Consider the following 18234-nt stretch of genomic DNA (forward strand, 5'->3'; position numbering starts at 1 on the left):
CTCAACACATTCACTTTGTCTCCTTGTCATAGTCCAGGTCTCCTCATCCAGATATAATCCCATGATAACCCTACAAATTGTCCCTGCTCTTTTTCTTCGGGCTCCCTCCCCCTCGAACTAGGGAGACTCCTTTTTTCTTTGATTAGCTATGGAGAGGAAATCGATTCCCCCCCGTTTCCAGCAGAAGTAGTAAGTACCCCTTAGCTTTCGTTCATTCATCGGAGGCCTAAAGTTTCTGGAAAATCATCCGCACGGTTGTTGTCTGGCTCTTTCCCATACGGTTGTTTAAAGAGGTCATAGCTGGTGTGGCTCAGTGGATAGAGCGTCAGCCTGTAGACCAAAGGGTCCCAGGTTTGATTCCAGTCAAGGGCATGTACCTCAGTTGCAGGCTCCTCCCTGACCCAGGCCCTGGTCAGAGCATGTACAGGAGACAAGCAATTGATGTGTCTCTCTCACATCGATGTTTCTCTCTGTCTTTCCCTCTCTTCCACTCTCCCTAAAAATCAATGGAAAAATATATTTGGGTGGGGATTAACAAAATAAATAATAAATAAATAAATAAATAAATAAATAAATAAATAAATAAAGTTTTTTTAGAAAAAGATTTTTAAAAGGGGAGTTAAGGAAAGGACTTATTTATTCCACGTGGGTAAGATATTCCCTCAGCAGAAAGTGGTCAAGCCCCTGGCTGTCTCGATGACCAGCGACACATGTCACATGCTGCGCGTCCTGTCTCCTGCACACTAACCCCTGCAGGAAACCCCAGAAGAAGCCAGCCCCCCTGTGAGCACCCTTCCTCCGTGTTGCATGCTCAGGACCATTCAGTGAGGAAAGGGTTACTCAGGCATGTGTTTACCTTCAGATCACAAAAGATTTGTTTTGAAACATTAAACCCAAAGAAAGCGAGGACTAGTAAAGAGAAGAAGGGGGACGGGGGGCGGGGGAAGCAGAGCAGGTTCGGGAATTTTTAATCTGTCATCATTTCCCTCCAAGATGTTGTCAGGGCCACTGTTTTGAGGAAGGTAGAGAATACAGATGTTCCCAGGTAAGACTGCAAACACTCCTTTCACGCTCCTGACATTCCTTTTCCCCGTTCCATTCACATTTTCACTGTTATTTTTGTTGCTGTGACAATTCATGCGCATATAAACTGTAATGGATATGCTAATTAGTATGTTTTATATCTATTTGTAAAAAGGACTAGTGCCTTATAGAGTCCCTTGAGATGTAGTTAAAGGCAATGGACACCAATGATAGTCAGATATTTATCTTTTCAGCCATTTTATACATGCACTGTTGTCACCAGTAGCACCATCCTCACTATCATCATTGTCACAGGAAGGATGGGCGTACTTACACTAAGTGTTTGGCTGGGGGAAGAGAAGTTGTCTATGAAGCCACAATAAACCTCATGTAAAGTCTCAATCATAGTTTTATCTGAATTATTTTTAATTCAGGATATTGAGGAAATTAAAAGTTATCTACCAGTTTTTCCTTAATAGATAGTGAGCATCAGACGTTATTTATTTGTTTTACACACACACACACACACACACACACGAAACATACACTCTTATATACTGGATTATGTAAAATCTGAATACCCTCAGGAACCCTATGGGGAACGCATATTTCAGTTGCTACCACAAACAGAATAAGCTCTTAACACAACACTAAGATCTGGGTCTCTTTTCCATTAACAGTCAGGAATGATTGAGTGATTAGAATATCATTGGACTGAATGGTATCCCATGGCCAGAAAGAATCACTATAATATCAAAATAATGACAAAATATTCACCACAATCAGTTGGTTGCTATTACCTTAATAAGATAAAAGATTAATTTAAAATTATAAATATTCAGTTAAATGGATGTCTTAAATCCAAGATAATTGATGGTTTCTACATGTACTTTTAGCAAGTGAAATGCTATATTTTAAAGCTGTCAAATGTGAATCCCAAAAGTCTTAGCCCTGGACAGTTTGGCTCAGTGGATAGAGTGTTGGCCCCTGGACTGAAGAGTCCTGGGTTCGATTCCAGTCAAGGGCACATACCTCAGATGCAGGACCCATCCCTGGCCCTGGCCGGGGCATTGCGGAAAACAACCAATCGATGTGTTTCTCTCACGTCGATGTTTCTCTCTTTGTGTCTCTCCCCCTCCCTTCCACGCTCTAAAAATCAATGGAAAAATATCCTCAGGTGAGGATTAACAAAAAGAAAATAAAGATTAAATGTCTTAAAGGCCTTGAATATATTCTGTCAAGTTCAGCCTATTTCTAAATTTCTTATTTTGTTATTATTTTAATGAAATATGCAGAATCTTCTGATTTGCCTGTGTTTGTGAGCACACACTCCCACACATACAGTCATAATATGGTTGTTGGATCAAAATAATCACATTTCAGCCTTTTGCTCTTTTTCATTCCTTACAAGCAATGCCCAGTAGTGACTGTTTTGCACATATACAGCCCTCCCCAGAGTTTGCCCCTGACTCAATTCCCTTTCACACATTTCTGTCTTGGGAAAGCCTTTCTTCAAATCATATTTCCAACAGGATGTCGGTCCCTTTTAAAATTCTCCAACGAGTACATTTTGTTCATCTTACCGCAAACAGAATCATCTTTTCTATTTGACAAAAAGTTTCTGTTTCTTCTGATATTTTAATCTTTTTTTTACCCTTTTCATCATTTGTTGAGCAATCTTCCGTGAGTGTTTAGACCAGCGGTTCTCAACCTGTGGGTCGCGACCCCTTTGGGGGTCGAACGACCCTTTCCCAGGGGTCGCCTAAGACCATCAGAAAACACATCTATAATCACATATTGTTTTACATATTGATGAATCACTGTGCTTTCATTATGTTCAATTTGTAACAATGAAATTGGGGGTGACCACAACATGAGGAGCTGTATGAAAGGGTCGCGGCATGAGGAAAACCGCTGGTTTAGCCTATAACTTTGAAATGAAAGCCGATGAGTCCAACAGGCATTTCAGCGAGGCACATTGGACAAGACAGGGATCCATCTCCTCATCCTCCCCCTGCCTTCGCCTTGACATCTCCAGTAACATCTGTTGAGTTGTACTGCCCTCTGCTGGCCATTTCATAGAAACGCTTTCACCGTATGGATGTAAAATACTGCCTTTGGTTTGTTTCAGCCTGTGTCCATGCATTCTCCTCCTGTCATGTGTGTAACGGTCACATTGTGGGAGTCTGTCGCCGATTGTCAGCATCCTCACACGCCTGTCCTTGTCTCCCTGTGCCAGAAGCCCTGACGACATGCTGCGGTCGGAAGTTTCCTTTTCGGTGGGAGGCAGGCACTCATCCACAGACTCCAACAAGGCCTCCAGCGGAGACCTCTCCCCTTATGACAACAACTCCCCCGTGCTGTCCGAGCGCTCCCTGCTGGCTATGCAAGAGAACACCGCCCCGGGGGGCTCGGAGAAGCTGTACAGAGGACCAGAGCAGTACATGCTGGTGGGCCACCTGCCATCATTGAAGTCAAGGGGAGAGTTCTCCTGGACCGCGGCTTGGAAAAGGTAACGGGGCCTGTGATTGCATGTGGCGTGGGCCCTGCGGACCCTCTCTCCCTCCCTCCCTAGGTTTCTGTTTCTGCAATTCAGAGAGCTTTTATTTATTTTTTTATATACTTTATTGATTTTCTACAGAGAGGAAGGGACATCGATGAGAGAGAAACATCAATCAGCTGCCTCCTGCACACTCCCTACTGGGGATGTGCCCGCAACCAAGGTACATGCCCTTGACTGGAATCGAACCTGGGACCCTTGAGTCTGCAGGCTGACGCTCAATCCACTGAGCCAAACCAGTCAGGGCTCAGAGAGCTTTTACTGAGCATGGCTGAAGATGTTCTCCAGGAAGAGGAAGGCGTGGTGAGCCTAGTCATCTCTTGGAGCAGTGGTTCTCAACCTTCCTAAGGCCGCGACCCTTGAATACAGTTCCTCATGTTTTGGTGACCCCCAACCATAAAATTATTTTCATTGCTACTTCATAACTGTAATGTTGCTACTGTTATGAATTGCCATGGAAATATCTGATATGCAGGATGTATTTTCATTGTTATAAATTGAACATAATGAGATCATAGTGATGAATCACAAAAACAATATGTGATTATATATGTGTTTTCCGATGGTCTTAGGCGACCCCTGTGAAAGGGTCGTTCGACCCCCAAAGGGGTCTCGACCCACAGGTTGAGAACCGCTGTCTTGGAGGGTCTGGGAAGCAGCCTCCCGTCCAGAGAGCGATATTCCCAGCTGACTCTTTTCCTTCCAGCATCCCAGGAACTCCGTGTGTCCTAGAGTTTGGGTGCATATTTGCGAAGTCTAAGATGTCATCCAATTATTGCTGTTACTCTTCTAAAGAGAACAAACTGAACCTACTATATCACAAGACATCGTGTTCCAGAAAGAACATAATGTTAGTCTCCAGGGAGATCAACATTTTTAGGCAAAATAAGGGTTTCATGGTCAAATACATTGGGGAACGGCTGGGTTAACCAAGTTAATGGTGTCTCTATTGTACAATTTCTCAAAGTCTTAAAAGCACTAATGGTCACCATTGAATAGCTGCATTGGGAGGGAGCGTGTGGTTTGCAGCTTTTCCCACATGTATTTGGCCACTGGATGTTTGCTTGTTCTTTCCCTCCATAGAGGAATTCCTTGGGGCCGGGACTTAGCAGGACACTCGTCTATAGTAATAAAAGCATAATATGCTAATTAGACTGGACCACCTTCCAGACAAAGCTGGGGCTGTGAGGGCCAAGCCCCTTGCACGAATTTTGTGCATGGGTCCTCTAGTTAAGTAATAATTGGAAGACACAGTACAAATTTTTGCTACTTTATCGTAAATTTATCATGTAACCCGAAGAGTCACTCTGAAAGGATTCTGTGTGCCTGTTTTTAAATCATAGCATCTTTATTTTATTTTACAAATATTCCTGTCAAAATAACTTTAAAAATGAATAACAAAACCAGTAGCCCATGTTTCCATCAGGCATTAAATTTATTTTCCAAATGTGAAACTTTATTTTCCTAGTCCTTGTTCATATGCGTACATAATGGTATATATTTTTTCATAGTATGGCTACGTTTTTTAAAAAAATTTTATTGATTTCCAAGAGATAGGGAAAGGGAGAGAGAGAAACATCAATGATGAGAGAGAATCATGGATCGACTGCCTCATGCATGCCCCCTACTGAGGATCAAGCCCGTAACTTGGGCATGTGCCCTTGACCAGAATGGAACCTGGGACCCTTGAGTCTGTAGGCCGATGCTCTATCCACTGAGCAAACCGGCTAGGGCATAATATGACTACTTTTGAAGTAAACTTATTTTATCTAAAATCCTATTATTAGCAATTTTTATATTGCTAACATTTTTTGTGTATAACCACTATATATTTCCATTAAATAGGTGTATCATAGATTTTTTACTTATTCCCTCTTTGATGTAATAGTTGATATCTAAGTTTTGCCCTTTTAAATTAGTGGCAGGTTTCCTATATGTAATATTCTCTGAAGCAACAACAATAAGGGCGATCGGAAGAGAACTTTGCTATCAGGAGAGGCGTGGCATACTCAGGTTTCTAAACACAGATTCAAACTGATCTTATTAGACAAGTTCACACCAGGAAACCTTGATTCTGTCCTCCCTGCATCAGTGTCTTTGCCCCTTAGTTCAGTGGTTCTCAGCCTCGGCTGCACATGAGAATCACCTGGGAATCTTTTTCAAATCCTGATTTCTGGGCCTCATCCTCCGGAAATTCTGTTTCTTTGTTACTCATGTTGTGGCCCCACCCCATCACAAAGAAACAGACTTTCCGGAGGATGAGGCCCAGAAAGCAGGATTTTAAAAAGATTCCCAGGTGATTCTAATGTGCAGCCAAGGTTGAGAACCACTGCCTTGGTTGTTTAGCATGTAGGCCAGTGATGGCGAACCTATGACACGCGTGTCAGAGGTGACACGCGAACTCATTTTTTTGGTTTATTTTTCTTTGTTAAATGGCATTTAAATATATAAAATAAATATCAAAAATATAAATCTTTGTTTTACTATGGTTGCAAATATCAAGAAATTTCTATATGTGACACAGCACCAGAGTTAAGTTAGGGTTTTTCAAAATGCTGACACGCCGAGCTCAAAAGGTTCTCCATCACTGTTGTAGGCGAAGATACACATGGGCTCTGACTCATTAGCAGCTGGGACTAAGGCACGCATTAGCTCTTTTCATCCATTTACTGTCTTGGCAAACTCTAACACTGTGGTTCTCAATTGTGCCCCCCGGGAGACATGTGACAATGTCAGGAGGCATTTTTCAGGGTCACACTTGGCATCTGGTGGGTAGAAGTCCGGGTGGCTGCTCGGACACACCCTGTCTCATCTGTAGCTTGCTCCCCGGAAATAACCTCACCCCGAGGGAACTAGAAGCACATAGTGTTGGCATCCAATGACAAGAGTACTGGGTTTGGATGACCTGCTCTGCCACTTTCAACATGCAACACCTTAAGTGAGTGATAGAGTTTTTCAGAGTCCCATTTCCTCTTCCTAGGAAAACTAAGACAGCCCGGCCAGTGTGGCTCAGTGGTTGAGCCTCAACCTATGAACCAGGAGGTCACAGTTCAAGTCCCAATCAGGGCACATGCCTGGGTTGTGGGCTCAATCCCCAGTAGGGGGCGTGCAGGAGACAGTTGATCCATGATTCTCTCTCATCATTGATGTTTCTCTCTCTCTCTCTCTCTCTCTCTTTCTCTCTCTCTCCCTTCTTCTTTGAAATCAACATAGATATACTAAGACAGATAGCAGAGTTAATTCATAAGTTTAATTAGCTAATCCATATAAAGTTCTTAACAAAAAACTTGGCATGTGATAACCATTCGGTAATACTTTCTTTATAAATAAATTCTTTATTGTTGAAAGTTTTGCATATGTCTTTTTCCCCCATTGACCTCTCCCGCCTGCTCCTGCCCCCAGCTTTTAAGTTTGGGATTCAGTGAGAGAATACATGTGAACTGCAGAACACAGGGAAGCTCCCAGTAGATATTTGCTTCTAGAAATTATCATTATGATCACATCACAGGACTGTAGTGAGGATTCTATGAGATGGTAAGAAGACATAAAATAGCGCCTTCATCAGTAAATATTTATGGACAGACTAAGAGGATGTATGAATGAGTACATGCAGGGATGAATCTGTTGATACCAATAGCGGAGTATTCCTGAGGGTAATACTAGATATAGGAACTATAACTGCTGTTCCTCTATCTCTCTGTTAATGTGGCTGGAGCTCTTGCCACTCATCATCATTGTATTCCTTTTCTATCGCTGCTGTAACGAATGACCACAAACTTAGTGACTTAAAACTACACACAACTTTATCTTATATGGGGTATCCCAAAAGTCACGCAAGATTTGCAATACAATTCAATTGCAAATCTTGCGTGAATTTTGGGACACCCTATAGTTCTGGACGTCAGAAGTCTACAATAGGTCAGCAGCGCTGCTTTCCTTCTGGGGACCCCAGGGAAGATCTGCTGCCTTGCCTCCTCCAGCTTCTAAAGGCGGCCTGCATTCTTTGGCTCCTGGCCCCTTCCTCCATCTTTAAAGCCATCAACATATCATCTTCTCTCCTGCCTCCCTTTTATAAGGATCCTTGTGATGACATTGGGCCCACCCAGATCAGCCCAGATCCTCTCCTGATCTCAAGATCCATAACAATCATGCCTGCAAAGTCCCCTTTGAATATAACATCCTTACAGGTTCTGGGGTTCTGTCACAGGCATCTTTGGGCGGCCCTTATTCTGTCTACCACAACCAGATATAGAAAGAGCCTTTTTGTAAATCTCAAATGGAATACGCCTGAAAAAAGGCAGGTCTGCCTCGTATTCTGTTTTGTGTCCATCACAGTCTCAAATACAGCACTTTGCACAGAAGTGATGTGCATTGATTGGTGTATTGGTTATTGCTCCTCAGTTTTCCTCGTGAATTACATACCTTTGAATACATTTTTTTCCTAGATATGTCTGAGGAACCTTTCAATATCTGGGGAACTTGGCATTCAACATTGAAGAGTGGATCCAAAGACCCAGGAATGACAGGTGAAGTAGTATTTTTCAAAATGTTTATTGCATTTGCTTTTAAAGTTAATGTCCTTTCATCTTTGCCTTGTTATCATAGTACATCCTTGTCAAAAATTATTTGCAGCTGAACCGGTTTGGCTCAGTGGATAGAGCGTCGGCCTGCGGACTCAAGGGTCCCAGGTTCGATTCCAGTCAAGGGCATGTACCTTGGTTGCGGGCGCATCCCCACTGGGGGGCGTGCAGGAGGCAGCTGATTGATGTTTCTCTCTCATCGATGTTTCTAGCTCTCTATCCCTCTCCCTTCTCTGTAAAAAATCAATAAAAAAAAATTATTTGCAGCCCTAACCAGTTTGGCTCAGTGGATAGAGCGTCGGCCTGCGGACTGAAAGGTCCCAGGTTCGATTCCGGTCAAGGGCATGTACCTGGGTTGCGGGCACATCCCCAGTGGGAGATGTGCAGGAGGCAGCTGATCGATGTTTCTCCCTCATCGATGTTTCTAACTCTCTATCCCTCTCCTTTCCTCTCTGTAAAAAATCAATAAAATATATATAAAAAAATTATTTGCAAAATGCTGAGAATAAGGGGATAGGATAAAGTTGCCCTTAGCCTTTCCACCAAAGTATGTCAGTCTCTGACTAGATTTCATGTCATTTCCCTTGCAAGAGTTTGTAAACATGGCTAAAATCATTCTGTCTCAGCAACTCTACATTATTTAACTTCCATTTCCTGGTTATCCTCCATGATTATTGGTCAGGGCCACTGCGTACTTCAGAGTGCATAGTCATCGCTAACCACCCAGTGCCTGGACAACGGGGTTGTTTCCATTTTGTTGTTGTTCTTGTAATAAATTAATGCTGTCAGGAACTCCTTTTATGTACATTTTTAAAAATGTTTTTATTAATTTTTTAAAAATTCTTTATTGTTGAAAGTTTTTACATATGTCTTTTTCCTCCATTGACCTCTCCTGCCTGCTCCTGCCCCCAGTTTTTATTGATTTTTAGAGTGAGTGGAAGGGAGAGAGAGAGAGAAACATCACGGAGGGAGAATCATGGATGGCTGCCTCCTGCACGCCCCCTACTGGGGATGAAGCCGGCAACCCGGGCCTGTGCCCTGACCGGGAGTTGAACGGTGACCTCATGGTTAATGGATCGTCACTGAACCCCTGAGACACACTGGCTGGGCTTATGTACATTCTTGCATTTTAAATTATTGTTGGGGTCACAAAATTTTGGGAAGAAAGTTATAAATTCAGATTAGGAAAGCGAATCACAAATCACAGATCTGAGAGGTACACAGTCACTTCTTGTTCCCTGTAGGGCGCGTGAGTTTGTTCTCTGGGAGCTGCAGGTGGCCGCACTGTCTGTGACTCTTTAACCTGATCAGCATGACAAGTCATTGGCTTTGCATTTTTGCCAACTTAACAAACAAAATGGCATTACTTTTTTAAAAAAAAATGTATTGGGGGGACATTGGTTAATAACATTATATAGGATTCAGGTGTACAGTTCTAGGATACATCACCTGTATATTGTATTGTGTGCTCACAACTCAAAATCTTAGTTTCCCTCTGTCATCATATATTTCACCTCCTTTACTCTCTTTGTCCTCCCCTCACCCCCCACCCTCTCTGGTAACCACCATACTGTTGTCTGTGTCCATTCATTTATTTATTTGTTGCTTTCTGTTTTATATCCCACAAATGAGTGAGATCATGTGGTTCTTGTCCTTTTCCACCAGACTTATTTCGCTTAACATGGTACCCTCAGGATCCATCCATGCTATCGCAGATGGCAGTATTTCATCCTTATAATGGTTGAGGGGTATTCCATTGTCTTCTTCTCATTTGCATTTCTTTCTCATCAGCATTTTTCAGTTTTTCTATTAATTTACTGAATTTTCCTCCATTGAGTTATCATTTATGTCATTGGCTATTTATGTGCGCTAATGTTTTAAAAATTGATTCCGATGAACTCTTCCTCTAATAAAGATGTTAACCCTTTGTCTATATTGTTTGTCACTGATATTATGCCTTGCGTTTTTTCTCACTTTGGATATCTGGAATGTTCTTAGGTTTCACATAATTAAGTCTATCAGTATCTCTTTTTGTGAATTTTTTACAAATTAATCTTTACTAAGCATTGGATAGTCATCTATATGCCTTTCACTTTCATAGTATTTCATTCTTTTACCTTAATTCCTTAATCCATATGAAGTATATGTTAGTTTATAGCATTAAGTGTGTAAACTGTTTTTATTAAATATATTTTTTATTGATTTTTAGAAAAAGAGGAAGGGAAAGGGAGAGATAGAAACATCGATGAGATGAGAAACATTGATCGGCTACCTCCTGCATGCCCCCTACTGGGGATCTAGCCTGCAACCCAGGGATGTGCCCTGACCACGAATTGAACCGTGACCTCTTGGTTCCTGGGTCGATGCCCAACCACTGAGCCACACCAGCTGGGCCAAATGAGTGTAGAAATGTCAATCGTTGTACTGTTGCTATTTGGCTCTGTTGACTAATGAGTTTGCCGACCACTGAGTCCCAGCGGCACCTGAGAGTGCCCTGTGCTTTCTCAATCCTCGGAGCCAGCAGGGAAGGAAGCACCAGGGCATCTGAACCAGGAGCCTGGACCCTAATTCCATGTCTTGCCCTTCTCTCTGGCTTCCAGGTTCCTATGGAGACATTTTTGAAAGCAGCTCCCTCCGACCGGGGCCGTGCTCCCTTTCTCAAGGGAACCTGTCCTCACATTGGCCCCGGGGGCAGGGGAGCCCCACAGAACTGGACAGTGGCCCGCAGGCCATCCGGAGGACTCAGACCACGGCCACCATCCCGGAGTGCCGGGCCCACCCTCCCGTGTCCCGCGTGTGCAGCACGCCCCACATCCAGGGCGGCGGCCGGAGGTGGGAGCTGGCCACGCCCAGGCCGGAGCTGGCCACGCCCAGGCCGGAGCTGGCCACGCCCAGGTCGGAGCAGTATTTGACTCTGAGCAGCATGGAAGACCTCGCAGAGAGCGACCTGAACGTGGCCTGGCTGCCCACCCGCGCCAAGCCTTTGCACCAGAGACCTCGGGAGAGGGCGAGGCCCGACTGCAGGCCGCCGCCTCCTTATCCCGGGCCCGGGAAGCAAGCTGCGGCCCACCAGCCTGCAGAGCCCCCCCTGTGGAGGCGCCAGAGGCCAGAAGAAGCTTCAGGATCGCCCTGGGAGGAGGGAAGCCCAACAGCCCAGCGAGAGCATCAGGCTGCCCAGCCCAAACTGAGCAGCGCCTGCTCCGGTCCCGCCAGCGCCAGCGATCAGAACAGTAAGGGCCTGGGGGAACCCAGCTGGCTGGATTGGGGGAACCCAGCTGGCTGGATTGGCAGAGAGATCGGTGGCAGATCTGGGAGCTCTTGTCGGAAACACTGGTATGAGCCCACACCCAGCTTCGGCCCTCAAGTCCCAACAGCTTCGGCCCTCAAGTCCCAACAGCCTTCTTTCACTCCGGAAGGAAAAGAGTTGGTGTTGGTCAATTGGACACTTACTTACTTTTTCTTCTTTTACACTTCAAAAAAAAATAACACAAGGGAAACCCAGTTCACTTAAAGATATAGAGCACTAACACCCTCACCATTTATAATAAGATTCTATTGCATAGCCAGCCTTAGGGAAATACGAAATCATAAACGGATGGCAGTCTCTAATATATATACTGCTCACATTGGCTCTAAGATAAAACTCTTGCTTTGGTATAGCTTAATTGTATTTATGTGTCTTCAGTTTTGACTATTGTATATTCTGTAACGGATTATGTATGATAATCGTATATGATATATTCACAGAAAACAAAAGGAACATTTTTTAAATCACTTCACTTATACTAAGCAAGGAGATTCTATAGAATGTTCTAGAATATGCACAAGCGGGTTTCTGTGCTTTTGCCATAGCTTTTAAAGAGGGAGAGTCCTTCCTTCAATGCCTAAGAAAAACACTAACAAAACAAAGTAAAAGAGAGTATGGAAGCCATATTTTTATATAGTAGAGAGATACAAAAAATATAGTCACTGAATGCTTTTTCATATGGAATATATTTTAAGGAAATATTAGATTTGATATGTTATGGAATATATTTTTGGAATCTGTTTAGAAAGGATTCAGTTTATCAAACAGGAGAAAGGCCGTGCCTAACAAAGAAAGAATAATTAAGAAATCATCCTTCCCATTTTAGGTCAAACTCAGTTTCATATAGACCACATATAATATATATTTATAATGTGCAACTTTTATGTATTTTTCAAAACTACAAACTGGAATCCAACTATAAAGTGATTAAGAGTCTAGAGTATTCAAATTAGAGAACATGGTTTTTCCTTTTGCCCCATAATCAGTATTAACCAAATTATATGCAATGCTTTAAAAGTAAATAATATTGGGAAAAAGACTACAGCTTTGTATTTACATTGTACCAAAGGCTGAGGAAATGTTTTCTTCAGTAATTTTGTGTGTATTGTAAAATGCTCCTACCGTACTTCATTCTGTAGTACCTTTGAAGTTTTTCAACTGCAAAACTATTTTTGACCAGCAGGTGGCGATTCGCTTCAGTATTTTATGAGATTTTTTTCACTTCATAATGTGTATCATAGAAAAACGATTTTTTTTATAAAACATGCTACTCTTAACTTTCATGTTGCCAATGACATTTTCAGTGGTATTTGTTAAAATTCTGTCTTGTGCCATGAGTAATAAAAAGTTAAGTGAAGGCTTTGTTCTGGGTGTTAAATTCAATGAATGAACTCACGTCCTATTCCATACATACACCCCACACTCCACAAGTACAAATGTATTAAAAATGCCAATACTGCCCTGACCGGTTTGGCTCAGTGGATAGAGCATCGGCCTGCGGACTGAAGGGTCCCGGGTTTGATTCCGGTCAAGGGCATGTACCTTGGTTGCGGGCACATCCCCAGTGCGGGGTGTGCAGGAGACAGCTGATCGATGTTTCTCTCTTATCGATGTTTCTAACTCTCTATCCCTCTCCCTTCCTCTCTGTAAAAAATCAATAAAATATATTTTAAAATGCCAGTACTACACATATACAGCTAAGGAGCTAGTAAGTATGATGGCTTGGGGACATCAACCAGTGACACTGATATACTTCGAAATTTATAGTTACAGTGGGGCCTTGACTTACGAGTGTCCCCACTAACGAGTTTTTTGAGATACCAGCTGTCTCTAGGCGGATTTTTTGCATTGAGTTGATAGAGTAATTTGAGTTAACGAGCTCCTTAATGAGCTCGGTCTCGGAACGAATTAAATTCGTAAGTCAAGGCCCCACTGTATTTGTTTCAAATGAAACTGATTGTCACTCAATTGAAATACAGTTGTCAGTGAGGAGGTGGTTTGCTACAGGATGGGAAGTCGGGTTTCTTACCTTCTGGACAAGTATTGCCCAGCACGATCCCTGTAAGTTCCATCTCCTATAGGCCTTAGCCAGTGATGGCGAACCTATGACACGCGTGTCAGAGGTGACACGCGAACTCAGTTTTTCGGTTGATTTTTCTTTGGTAAATGGCATTTACATCTATAAAATAAATATCAAAAATATAAGTCTTAGTTTTACTATGGTTGCAAAGATCAAAACATTTCTATATGTGACACGGCACCAGAGTTAAGTTAGGGTTTTTCAAAATGCTGACACGCCGAGCTCACAAGGTTCGCCATCACTGCTAGATGCTTAATTTGTTTCAGGATCAGAATGAAGTCCAGAAGCAGGATCTCATTTCCTTTCCTGGGGAATGACTATGCTGTCTTCAGGCTGGGCCACCGGTCCAGCACCTCCGCTGGCTGGGGCGCAGGCCGGAAGAACTTGGCTGCCGGCCTCCTGCTCTTCCTGGCCACCCACAGGCAGCCCAACGTCAACAAGACCGAGAGCAAACGCTGCTTGGTTATGAATTGCAGGTCGCTCTTCTGTGGCGCTTCCTCTCATCCTGTCCTACTCCTGCTGACCCTGTGTTTTCTTGGCTTTGAATTTGACAATGATCTGGCCAGTTCTTTCCCTCCGTTCTAGACTGGACTGCTTGATATAGGGGGTCCTCTTCCTGCCAGGTTCTTGCCTTAACAGTACTGTTTTTGAAAACTTCCAGACCAAATGGCACCGAGGGCGTCTGCGTCACAAAAGGTCACAAAAGGTCTGTTCGTCTGTTGATAGTCAGATCTAAAATAGCCAATCCAGAAAACAGGGCTCAGAATATTTACCAATAATTCAATTTTGTGTGTGTGTGTGTGTGTGTGTGTGTGTAATGAAGACTATTTACTTCCCTTTCTCTTTGTATGGTTTCAGCCCAGTGGCCATATCTTTAGCTTAGTAAGTGACAGCTAGTTCGTAGCTGCCTTTAGCCCATGAAAAATAAGCTGTTTTAAAGCACACACATGAGCCCCAAGGACCTGAGTGGAAACTGAAGTCATTGCTCGCACCTTGTAGATGATTTAATACCTGATAAGAAAAAATAAAACTCCAACTCTTTCAGGTTGGACGAACCATTTCACAGGCTGTTCAAGTCCCTCATTCCGGTGAGCAAAGAGATCCTACGAGGTGCTGCATCTAGGAGTCCTCAATCCCTGCTTTTGTGTCGCTGGCACTGGGGCCTGACCGATGGTGGCAGGAATGGCCAAATAAGACTGTGTCTTGATCCACCTAACTAGCTATTACCATACGTTTGTTGTGTGTTTTTTTATATAGAAAAAACTCGTATACCCATGGAGTTTGTGCACATGGAGGACATTTCTAAATAAGCCCAGCTTGCTTCTTATGCACATTTTAATACACATCTGCTTGGCAGAGAAACAGCCTGGGGATTAAGTAGGAGGAGATGTCAGAACAAAGTCCGGGCCCGGGGTGTGTGTCGCCTGATAAGCGAGCTGAGAAGAAAGGAAATGACTGAAGAAGAGTCCCACAGAGATGAAAACAGGGCATCGTGACTGGACCGCATTTGAAAGCAGGACTAAATCAGCAGCAAATGTTCCCGAGAAAAAAGCACAAACCAAAGGAAAATTCCACTGAAGGTTGGAATTCCTCCTCGCAATCAAGACGCCAAGGCGTCCTGGGGGTGTTGAGCCGAAGGCAGTGGTCTCTGGGGTGGGGACCCCTGGCCTGGCATGGCCTGCAATTCACCAAGGTACATGCAGCACCAGCCCCCACTGAGGGCCCCAGGGGGTCACAGGAGGGTCAGAAGGTTCTCTCAATTCAATTCGGTCCACATCAGCCTAGGCCAGTGGTCGGCAAACTCATGAGTCAACAGAGCCAAATATCAACAGTACAACGATTGAAATTTCTTTGGAGAGCCAAATTTTTTAAACTTAAACTATATAGGTAGGTACATTGTTATTCATTTAATTAGGGGACTCCTAAGCTGGCCTTTGCTAAAAACGTCCTCAATCTGATTGAGGTACATTCACTGAGGTCGACCCCTTCCAACTCTTCCATCCACACTCGTCTTGTACACTTGTTTCGTCCATCTCCTTTCGTTCATCCTCTCTGTATGTCCAAACCATCTCAACATACCTTTCTCCATCCTCGACACTACATCTTCTTTCCCTCCACAACGTTCCCTAAAATTAACTGAATCAACTTTACTTGAAGTTTTAAGTCAACTTCGCACTGTACGTGCGCGCCCCCATGTGGTATTTTGTGGAAGAGCCACACTCAAGGGGCCAAAGAGCCACATGTGGCTCGCGAGCCGCAGTTTGCTGACCACGGGCCTAGAGTGCCCAACTCCTCCCAGTTTGCCCAGGACATCCCGGGTTTATTAATAAAAGGCCCATGGCGCCCTGACCAGGTTGGCTCAGTGGATAGAGCGTTGGCCTGGGGACTGAAGGGTGCTGGGTTCAATGCCCGTCAAGACCATGTACCTTGGTTGCGGTTGCAGGCTTGCTCTCTAGTAGGGGCGTGCAAGAGGCAGCTGATTGGTGTTTCTCATCAAGGTTTCTAACTCTCCATCCCTCTCCCTTCCTCTCTGTAAAAAATCAATAATATATATATTTTAAGCCTCATGGCTATCCTCATTTTGCAGAGGGCACAAAGGGCTCAAGAGTGGCAGAACCAGGATCTGGCAGCGGCCATCCAACTGTGCCAGCCTGCCATCCGGACAATTCGGAGCCGAATAAGTAAAGCCCTAGGAGCCTCTCTCATGAAGGAAAGGGGCTCAGCTGGACCTGCCCCAGGCGGGGGAGTCCTGTCCCTGGGAGGACCACAGCTTCGCTGGAGCACTGGGAGGCTCCGGCCCCGGCCTGCTTCCCGCTGAGAAAGAGAAACAGAGGCTGAAAGTAAGAAAGGCCAGAGTAAGTCTGATTTCTGGGGAGTTCTGGACAGCAAAGCCATGGGGTGAGACATGGGTGCGATTTAGCAATGGAACTTTCCTAGCTGAGTTATAAGAAATAATGATACCATTTACATATCTATTCATCAGCATTAATTGCACTTAATTATAGTCTAGCGTTGTCTTCAGGTTTTCCTTTATTTCAACCAGCTACAACAGCCACCACTAACTTCCCTAGACCAGCGGTTCTCAACCTTGGGTCGAGACCCCTTTGGCGGTCGAACGACCCTTTCACAGGGGTCGCCGAAGACCATCCTGCATATCAGATATTTACATGATGATTCATAACAGTAGCAACATTACAGTTATGAAGTAGCAACGAAAATAATTTTATGGTTGGGTCACAACATGAGGAACTGTATTTAAAGGGCCAGAAAGTTGAGAACCACTGCCCTAGACCCGTGGTCGGCAAACTGCGGCTCGCAAGCCACATGCGGCTCTTTGGCCCCTTGAGTGTGGCTCTTCCTAAGCCTTAGGAGTACCCTAATTAAGTTAATAACATTGTACCTACCTATATAGTTTAAGTTTAAAAAATGTGGCTCTCAAAAGAAATTTCAATCGTTGTACTGTTGATATTTGGCTCTGTTGACTAATGAGTTTGCCGACCACTGGCCTAGAGGAAGGGATCGGTTGATGGATTCATCCACTCATCCATCTAACTAACATTTACCAGGGGTTCCAGTGCTGGGCTCTGGAGTTACAAGTGCAGAGAAGACAAATCCAGGTCTGCCTTTCAGGGCTCCTCAGTTAAGAAATGGTCACTCCTGCCCTAACCGGTTTGGCTCAGTGGATAGAGCATCAGCCTGTGGACTGAACGGTTTTGGGTTTGATTCTGGTCAAAGGCACATGCCCGGGTTGCTGGCTTGATCCCCAGTGTGGGGGTGTGCAGGAGGCAGCCGGTCATCGATGTTTCTATCTCTCCCTCTCCCTTCCTCTCTGAAATCAATAAAAAAATATTTTTTTAAAAGTCTCAGCCGATGCCGAACCGGTTTGGCTCAGTGGATAGAGCGTCGGCCTGCGGACTGGAGGGTCCCGGGTTCGATTCCGGTCAAGGGCATGTACCTTGGTTGCGGGCACATCCCCAGTGGGGGGCGTGCAGGAGGCAGCTGATTGATCTCTCTCGATGTTTCTGGCTCTCTATCCGCCTCCCTTCTTCTCTGTAAAAAATCAATAAAATATATTTAAAAAAAAAAGTCTCAGCCGAAAACATGACATGACCCAGTCCACCCTAACCTGAGAGATAGAGGCCACCTGAAACTTAGACCTTTGCTCTGAAAGGAACCTTTAAGATAACTTGCGGAAAGTGAGGCTTGCAGACCTGTGATTGTCCAAAATCCCTGAGCTAATGCAGAGAATCAGCACAGAAATGAGTCAGCACAGATCCCCAATCCCATCTGCCATTACCCTAGCCACCATCTCCAGATTTGAAACCCCGGCCTAACAAAGGGGTCCAAGTGTTAGGGGCAAAAATAGAATATTGGGGACTAGCTATGGTTATGGGAAATATTAATCATGCTCTGTTAACCATGATTGCCTCGTGCTGGTTAAAGAAAAGACATTCTGCCACTAAAGCAGTGGTTCTCAACCTTCCTAATGCCGCGGCCCTTTAATACAGTTCATGTTGTGGGGACACGTTCAGGAGGCAGCTGATCAGTGATTCTCTCTCATTATTGATGTTTCCTTTCCTCTCTGAAATCAATAATAAAAATCTAAACAAACAAGCTATGGTCTGAATGTCTGTCTCCCGGGCCAAATTCCTGTTGAAATCTACCCGGCAATGTGATGGTATTT

The 18234-nt window shown here is 44.1% G+C and overlaps 1 protein-coding gene across 1 annotated transcript in view; it reads left to right on the forward strand.

The window, feature by feature from the left end:
• The window catches only part of LOC106694548 (rho GTPase-activating protein 6-like), a 296825-nt gene extending 285151 nt beyond the window's left edge, over positions 1-11674 (forward strand). The window contains 4 exon segments of the mRNA XM_023745007.1: positions 3263-3502; positions 3504-3535; positions 8029-8109; positions 10764-11674. Coding sequence (XP_023600775.1) covers positions 3263-3502; positions 3504-3535; positions 8029-8109; positions 10764-11674 — 1264 coding nt within the window.
• The last annotated feature ends 6560 nt before the right edge of the window (positions 11675-18234 follow it).

Source organism: Myotis lucifugus, unplaced genomic scaffold (genome assembly GCF_000147115.1).
Source record: "Myotis lucifugus unplaced genomic scaffold, Myoluc2.0 scaffold_508, whole genome shotgun sequence".
In the NCBI taxonomy this organism is placed as follows: Eukaryota; Metazoa; Chordata; class Mammalia; order Chiroptera; family Vespertilionidae; genus Myotis; species Myotis lucifugus.